The following is an 8,647-nucleotide window of genomic DNA, read 5'->3' as shown; positions in this document are numbered from 1 at the left end:
TAAAAGCCTTTAACTTATTCATGTGAAAACTTTTCCATTACAGACTGTTCCAGCTGGCCAGTGTTGCATGAATATGACGTCACTGTGTAATGATAATTATTATAAGTAATAATATTTCTAGACTCATGACAGACAACACTTATGGTGACGATGGTGCACATTGTGTGTTACTTTTGATTAATGAGAGTGGGTGAATATTTCTAATAGTATTTTCCCTCTTCTATTTGCAGTATATATATATATATATATATATATTTGTCTATATAAAGTCAGTTTCTCAACCACCAAATACCAAACACATGTTTTTTCACAGACATGTGAAGACCTCAACCAATGCGTGTGTGAGGGTGTTCTAGCTGTGTGGCATTTAAGGAATGCTGACTCACACTTCCTGTTTCCTGTCCACTCAGGAAGTGGCAGGGTTTTACTTCTGGCTGCTGCGGCCATTCCACTTATGTCTTATCTTCAAGAGACTGTCCGGGGCCCCAACGGATGGTTACAGGATTAAAACCACCGTCGTTTTGAGTCTCTTGCTTTTAATGGCTTCCTTGAGGCAGCACTCGTCTCTCACAGAAACCTGCCACACAGTTAGTGTTAAATCTTTAAGTTCTTAAACCCAACACTTGCATTTTCCTCTATTCATACATTTTTCAACACAAGTTAAACTAAAATGAAAATCCCAGACATTCAGATGTTTGCAGGAGTGACTAATCAGTGTGATTATTGTCAGACATCCCGTGTCTTCTTTATAATGTGACACTGCTAAAAATAAAGAAGCCTTCAAACACTTTTTAAGAGGAACAACATACAATAACAAACCAACGTTCTAAGTAATGCAATTTTTTTTTATTTACAAAAGAACATGTATGTATAAATTCTCATGAAAAAGCCTATTTTTTTTATGTATGAACTGCATCACTAAAGGAATGTAAAAAAAAGTGCAAAATATTGTGCTTATAATCTCAGGCTGCTTGTTTCTGTAGCAAGCAAATGTTTCATCTGTAACTTTACCTGTGCCGACTCGGGTCCAGAGGTCGTTTTACATCATGCATGTACAGAAATCCTACTTCCATGTTCCATACCATCGTACATCAGTCCTCATCAATGATTTCGTCTGATGTTCTTAGCTGCTAGAGACAGAGGGAGCCACACATAGCTTTTACTTTCAGTAAATTCAGTTAAAGAGAAAGCTTAAAATACGTGTCCATTTAAAATGTAAAAAAAAAAGATGTTTGGTTGGTCTTCTTCTGCTATCCGTTCAATTCCCTCATCTCTATTTAGACTGTTGCGCTGTTCCTGTTGTCAACAGGAAACCTTTTATTTCATCACGGCTGCATCTCATATTGTCCCTCCGTGGCGATAAAGAAGTCGTTGAGAACATTCTGCAGAAATTCAAAAGTCGGTCGGTCCTCAGGCTTCTGCCTCCAGCACATCTGCATAATGTCATAGAGTTCCTTGGGGCAGCCGTCCGGACACGGCATCCTGTACAACTTGTCCAGGCACCTGATCACCTCTGGGTTGGTCATCCCTGATAAAGAACAATAATATTTAGAATATCATAGAGGAACATCACTTTTTTTTTTTTGGAATGTCCTCAGCTGCAAAGTAACAATGCAGCATTTGCGTTCTTAAAAAATATGATGCCACGTAAGTCTTCGCTTAAGAAATACATCTAATTGCTCGTACCTGGGTAAGGTATTCTTCCATAGGTGACTATCTCTGTCAGCAGGATTCCAAAGGACCACGTATCCGATTTGATGCTGAATGTGCCATAATTTATGGCCTCCGGAGCCGTCCATTTGATGGGAAATTTGGCGCCTAGTTGCCAGAAAGAGCATTAAAAAAAGCAGAAGAAATTCTTTCGTTGAACTGTAGAGAAGGTTTGTGTGTGTGTGTGTGTGTGTGTGTGTGTGTGTGTGTGTGTGTGTGTGTGTGTGTGTGTGTGTGTGTGTGTGTGTGTGTGTGTGTGTGTGTGTGTGTGTGTGTTTATTCCTCTTAATGTGGTGTAATATGACAACATGTAACCGGACATGATGTCAACTTAAATACAGAAAGAGATATTACTGTAACAGTTATTCAGAGGGGGAAATGTCGTTATCATATCTTTGTTTGTGCTTTTCTGGCAATGGTGACCAAAACACAGACATTCGCAACATCACCATGTGTAAAAATAGTTTCTCAAATATTTACTGTATCACAGTCTGTAGTACATTGCTATCAAGGTATATAGTTACATGTACAGTGATGGAAGAGTTTATCCACAGCCACCATTCAGGACACTAAGGTCTTTGATATTTGTATTCTGTGAATTGTTTTAGCGACCTGGGGAGGATTAATATTTCACAATAAAAGGTTGCATATGGTGGCTTGTTGAAGTATTTTTAGACTCAAGGACTTGCTTCAAAAAAACATTTAAAAAAGTGTTACGGTATTTCACAACCATACCACATGCTAGCCCTTTTTTCTTTGAAATTCAAGAGCCCTTATTGTAAGTCCATAAAACCGTCTGCCAAATAAATGCTATGTAATGTAAGGTATACCATTTTTTCTTCCAGGATAGGGCTAACCAAAAAAAAAAAAAAAGAAGCAATTTAATCAAAACAAAATTCGGACTCATTCAAGTCAGGGGATAGGGCGCAGTGTGAGCTTAAGCTCGTGACCTCAGTACTTCTAAAACTCTTGGCTTCAGCAGCACTGGATGCATTTATTGTCCTGGAGGAAACACTGCACATACTGCACCTTCTTGAGCTGTGTATTCTGACTCAATGATCCTGGCCAGGCCAAAGTCTGCTACCTTGCAGTCCAGGCTGTCACTGACCAGAATGTTGGCTGCACGCACGTCTCGGTGGATGTAGTTCTTCATTTCGATGTACGCCATGCCTTCAGCTATCTGCCGTATCGAGAGGAAGAGAAAAATATTACAGCTTCGTAAAGGAATCATCAGATTATTCACACAAAAGTGAGATTTTGCACACTAACCGCATCTTTCCTTCTACCAGTGTGTACGGTACAACTGTGGAGCAACACGTGTGTCTATTCGTGTGACTTGTTGTGTTTGCATGTATTTTAATGGCAGTAAAGAGGGTTTAACAGGATGTGCCAACTCTCAGGAAGTCAAAAGGCTTTTTTTTAAAGGGGAAAATGGGTTCTGAGGGCGCTCACTGTAAATGGTGAAAAAAATAAGAGCACGATTTCCTGTCCGGATGTTAATAATTGACGTAGCATGAGGCTCCACCACAGAAACCACACAGCTTCTGCCGACAGCTTCCACGTGTATATCCCCGCTGATGTCAAAGTGCCGTACTATAACAGACGTTCAAAAGATAAGCTTGTGCGTATTAATAGCCCTTGAGGTTAGCAAGAAAGCCGGTGTTTTTGTTTTTGTCCGAGAATACAAAAATCTGTTCATTTAAATAATGCTAATATTATGTTGTTAGACAGCAGCCTGCGGCGGTAAAATAAAATGTTTCAAAGTTAAAAATACAAAAGCACTCCCAGGCAAAATGAAGAACACAAAGTTGCTGTATTCATGAAATTAAATTTCATTGTATCATTGAGAGCTGCGTATGGAAGCCCATTCCCGCCACAAAAGAAATAAATTAGGACCATATATATATATATATATATATATATATATATATATATATATATATATATATATATATATATATATATATATATATATAGACCCAAAAAATAAGAAAAATAAAAAAAAATTGTCCTAATTTTTTTTAGCGGGGCAGGAATGGGCTTCCATAAGATTCGACTATTATGTGACTTGTACTTGTTTTGTTGTATGAACAATACATATTTACATTTAAGTGAAGGTATAAAATATCATATTTTTAGATGTTTTTTAATTTATTTTTGTCCAAAAAAAACACACAAAAAAACTGTTTAATATATATATTTTTTGTCATAATTTTAAAAAAAGAAAAAATTGGGGTGTCCTAATATATATATTTTTTGTAGCGAAAATGGGCTTCTTTAGTTGTGGCATATGAAAAAGGCTGCATAGAAGATACAATTCTGCACATTCACAGAGATCAAATTGTTGTAATTGTGCAATTACGATGAAGGGTCCCACCTGCGCTGACATGTCGATCAGCTTATTGAGCTTGAGAATTTTTCCTTTGTCTGATTTCAGAAAGTCCAAAAGACATCCTGCAAATGAAAAAAAGGAGAAGAATAACGTTATCACTATGATCCACAAATGAAATACATCGTTTTCAAAGACATATTGTTGTTTTGTAGAAACTCGCAACTCAAAACAAGTCACACAAAGAGACTGCGTAACGTCTTAAACTGGAAGCAACCGCGTGTGTGTGATGCCGCTGCAATTTGAGTGTGATTTAAGGAAGTGATAAGGGTGCGATCATTTCTTTATTTTTTTAAAGTTAGCTACACCAGCCAGATATATACTGTTCAATACAACAAGGAGTTTACATGTAACTGTTTGTGTCTATCGTTTTTTTTATTTGTTTAATCTAATTCAATACCTCATATTACGCACTGTTTCACACACATAATCAATTGAATATTATAACCTCACACATTTTTTATTCCTTGAATTTGAGTGCAGTATAATGTAAAAGTGTTGAGTTCTTTTGTGGTGACTCCATGTACGTGTTTTGAAGAGAAGTCTTAAAAAGACTGACAAATTAAAAGTAAAAGTAGTAATTATTTCAATAAAAATATATTTAAAAAAAAATCCTAGCTTTGAAAAGGAATTATCAAATTAAATCAATTAATCTTGGCAATTAATTGCTCTATCGAAAGTACTGCAAATATCATGATGTACATTTTCAATCAAAATTACAAATATTGGCTCTGGACCCAGCTCCTCTAATGTGAGAATTATTCTTAGACGCTCCTCATCATCACCAACTTCATATATTTGTGGCACAATTCGAGTGACTTAATCCTAAATAAATCTCCCCTCTCTCTCTCTCGGCATCTCACCATTGACCATGAACTCAGTGACGATGAGAATGGGCTCCTTGGTGACCACAGCGTGGAGGCGCACCAGTCGTTCATGCTGCAGCTGCTTCATCAGGTTGGCCTCCTGCAGGAAGGCCTCGGGCTCCATCGTTCCCTCCTTCAAGGTCTTGACAGCGACCTTCTGGGTGTTCTTATAATAACCTGCAGTAGAAATTCAAACAGGGCTCCTAACTCATTGTGCTCGAAAAAAAAAAAAAAAAAAAAAAAGTTGCCGATGACGTGATGAACTGTTAGCTTTCGCTCACCCATCCACACTTCTCCAAATTGCCCGGCTCCCAGTTTCTTCACCATTCTCAGGGTGTCTCTGGGAATCTCCCACTCGTCTTGTGCCCACGGCAGCTCGGGCGTCTTCGTCTTACAAGGAGCGTACAGCCGCTGACACAAACCGTCTGCCGTGCCTGCACCCAAACAACAACCATGCCGATGTCATGAACAGTCGTTTGTTTTTTTTCCAGTTTTCTTCGCTGCTGTGAAAAATTGTGTTACTAATGAACCCCTGTTCCCTTAAATATACTGATAGGAAGTCTGTAAATACTCATTTTGTTATATAGGTTGCCGTGCATTAGCAGCCATTCTATATTTTGAGCTTATTATCTTGTGGTTTAGTCAGAGTGGTGGAATAAGTATCACTCCTCTCACACAGGAAATGCACGACGCATCACAAGAGTCTAACTTCCCCCTTCAACTCAAAGCCAATGCATGATTGTAATTCCCAGCAGTGAAGCGAATGTGAGTGCAAATCAACAGATGGTTTTTGTTTTATCATTATAATTAGGTATCCAATACATTTCATTTGAAAACCTATCTGGATGCAGATCTGCTTCTTTCTGAATGACGCAGTATTTTACTCACGGGTGTAGTATTTGACCAGCTCCTGCAGGGATGGGAACAGGTTGGAGGGAGAGATGTAGTATCCACCTTTGTCCAAACAGCGGATCTTGTAGTGTTTTACCACATCTCCTTGTTCTGGTACATGATCTCTGACTGACAGGGAGAAGGAACCTAAGCCGGAAACAAATAGGTTGTACGGTCACCGGTTGTTTTAATATGAATGAATGAATGAAAAGTACTTTATTAATCTCCAAGGAGACATATTTCCTTTTTTTTTAATTTGCCCCTGAAGATATGAGAGACCGATGGCAGTTACCTTTACAGGTTTCACTCTCTCGAACTAGAAAGGTACCCGGTTTGTTCCCAGGGGCTAAAAGCAGTCGTTCAGTCTCTTTTCTGCTCATGTCCCTGAAAAACCATCTGCAGAGGAGATAACCACAAAACACACTTTACTTATCACATCAAAAAACCTAAATAAAATGCATTGAACATTTTCAATCATGTCGATTTGTGTAGTATGTATGACGTAGTCTCTCACTTTTCCACCTCCAGTGTATCTGCTCTGGCTATGTAGTTACATGGTATTAAGCCCTCCTTTCCAGTCGCCAGCGACTTAGCCACCCACCATTCTCCGTTCCTACAAACATTGCACATCATTTACATTTCTTACTAAGTGATTTGTTTCACTGCTGCGTTCCAGGGCCTGCAGGGCGAGGCGTTACTTACTCCTTCAACACCTTAAGCTTGTCTCCCTTTTTGAAAGGTAGATCACTGTCGTTGGTCGCTTGGAAATCATGTTGTGCCACAAACACTTCATCTGGAGACAAGGAAAGGTCATTTAGAGGAAGCGATAAAGGAAGTGATTAGTGATACGGAATGAGCACAGGCATCAGTACGGCGTAGTTTCTACATTGCATGTCTCTGAGAGGAAAACTACGTCTCCAATCTCATCTTTACCCCCAGAAGAGAACAGAGGAAACGCAACCGAGATTTTAATCTCTAAAAGTAGACGCCTCGGACTCGAGTAATGTCTCTCCGCTCAGTTGACTGCATGAACGCGGGCCTGATATTTTTTTGGGGTAGAAAGTTTATTATATGCTTTGTGTTCAGTGATTACCTTTATCTGAATTGGCGTTTCCACTTTGTGCCTAAAGAACAGAAAAATATATGATTTCCTTTTGAATTCAGAATGTACAGTAAGTCCATGACAAACAGTAGATTCATGTCACAGTAAATTACTACACTTTCATCTTCGTTCAAGTTAGGAAAGCTTCTTTCCCTTTAAATAATCTGCTTACTATGTGATTCGACGCGTCAAAGTTGTTTTTTTCTTTGCAGAACTTGTCCTCTTTTACTCGTTTCTGGCCACTGCAAGCGCAGCCCATCCTGCATTCATAATGGAAAAATCTTCTTCAGTTATACTGCGTACTATTAACTATATTCACTCAATGCAAGAGAACAATACAATGCAGCACCGTGATCAAATACCACCGGGGGCTGCTACGGGCCTCGTAGATAGCTACATCATATTCAATGCTGTGCTCTTACCTGATAAAGCAGGTGAGTCTTATTGGAACAGTTTTCCTTCTCCTCTTCTCCCACAGTCGGGCCCGCTGTGTGAGTTCATGCCCCGTGCTGAAAGAGAAATTCAGTTTTGACACAAAAGAGCTGAAAACCGAATGCTTTTTAAAAGAGGAAATGGAAAAAAAACCTGTTTTTATCTGATACCCTTTTGCATGTGTAGTTAATGACACCATATGAACATGTCAGAGTTTAAAATAGAGAAATAACTGCCAACAGGCTAATGCAGAAGTGTGCAATGAACTTCAACGCACCAAGTTTTTCATTTAGTTTTACTTTTAGTTTAGTTTTAGTTGTCTGAAGGAGGCTTGGACTTGTAGTCACACAGTACCGGTCCTTTTGATGTCAACAGGGTCAGTAATGTGAAATAAATGAACTGTCATGGAGGCAATCAAAGAGCTTTTAAATTATCCAGTGAGGTGTAATTAAAACTGTGGCGGTTATATAACAAGTGAAAGTCTTTATTTCTATGTAAGTTATGTTTTAGCTTAAGATATACATCCCATATCAGTTTTCATGTGATACGTTGAAGGGAAATTAACTTTATATTCACTGACTTTTGCAACATTTCCCTCCCAATACAAATACTTTCAGCACACTTTTTCCACACACACTAGGAATTGTATTTTTCACAGTCTAAATTTGATTTCATGTATGATGCCACAACATAGTTTATAAATTGTGTGATTAATGATATGTTTTTGTTCCCTAATGATAGCTGTTCAACCTTTCAAGGATTTACATTTTCTTTCATGTGAAACATTATAACCGTTGATTCTTTCTAAATTGATATGATTGTTCATTGTTAGCATTCTGTAGTGTGAGATGAACATACAGCAGATAAATAAATACCTTGTACTTGTCCCCTGGGTGGTGTCTTCAAAAGTACTCCAGATGCAACATGTCTTCAATTTCCTTATTGAAAACCAACTGCAACTCTCACTTGCCCGTCTCTCTCTCTCTCTCTCTCTCTGTCTCTCTCTCTCTCTCTCTCTCTCTCTCTCTCTCTCTCTCAGTGGAGACCAGGGCCTCCCCTGGGAGGACGCATTGAGTTTACTGTAAATAGATAACGGTTTGTGTGTTTATTTTTGTCCCATGATTGACTCATTTGAAACTGCAGCAGATCCTCTAAGAAAACAGGACAAAGATCACCTCACCTGCAGATTACACTTCAATGAGTTCACTTCGATCAAACCTTCAATTGGTTAATGAATGACATCACATCCAAGGTCAA

At 38.6% G+C, this 8,647-nt stretch overlaps 1 protein-coding gene across 1 annotated transcript; it reads right to left on the bottom strand.

Moving 5' to 3' along the window:
* Window positions 1-887: 887 nt before the first annotated feature.
* Window positions 888-8,333, bottom strand: blk (BLK proto-oncogene, Src family tyrosine kinase). Its single transcript, XM_068576579.1, has 14 exons — window positions 8,266-8,333; window positions 7,381-7,467; window positions 7,131-7,218; window positions 6,950-6,980; window positions 6,559-6,649; window positions 6,371-6,469; window positions 6,149-6,252; window positions 5,854-6,003; window positions 5,247-5,399; window positions 4,963-5,142; window positions 4,088-4,164; window positions 2,740-2,890; window positions 1,687-1,818; window positions 888-1,528 (listed from the first exon to the last, which is right to left on the bottom strand). Exons 3-14 carry the CDS (start codon window positions 7,215-7,217, stop codon window positions 1,326-1,328), a joined length of 1,458 nt encoding a protein of 485 aa, XP_068432680.1. The 5' UTR covers window position 7,218; window positions 7,381-7,467; window positions 8,266-8,333; the 3' UTR covers window positions 888-1,325.
* Between the last annotated feature and the right edge of the window lie 314 nt (window positions 8,334-8,647).

The sequence above is a fragment of the Clinocottus analis genome, unplaced genomic scaffold, assembly GCF_023055335.1.
Source record: "Clinocottus analis isolate CAN_PGR_092001 unplaced genomic scaffold, fCliAna1.0.p SCAF_15, whole genome shotgun sequence".
In the NCBI taxonomy this organism is placed as follows: domain Eukaryota; kingdom Metazoa; phylum Chordata; class Actinopteri; order Perciformes; family Cottidae; genus Clinocottus; species Clinocottus analis.
The sequence above is the reverse complement of the archived record's forward strand: the minus strand, read 5'-3'. Positions and strand labels throughout refer to the sequence as shown.

What these genes read in the sequence shown, in the direction of transcription:
- blk (XM_068576579.1), bottom strand. Translation starts at nt 7,217, where the DNA reads ATGGGCTGCGCTTGCAGTGGCCAGAAACGAGTAAAAGAGGACAAGTTC. An exon ending in TTGACGCGTCGAATCACATA is followed by an intron (nt 6,981 to 7,130) that starts GTAAGCAGATTA and finishes TCTGTTCTTTAG; the next exon opens with GCACAAAGTGGAAACGCCAA. An exon ending in CACTGAGTTCATGGTCAATG is followed by an intron (nt 4,165 to 4,962) that starts GTGAGATGCCGA and finishes TTTCATTTGCAG; the next exon opens with GATGTCTTTTGGACTTTCTG.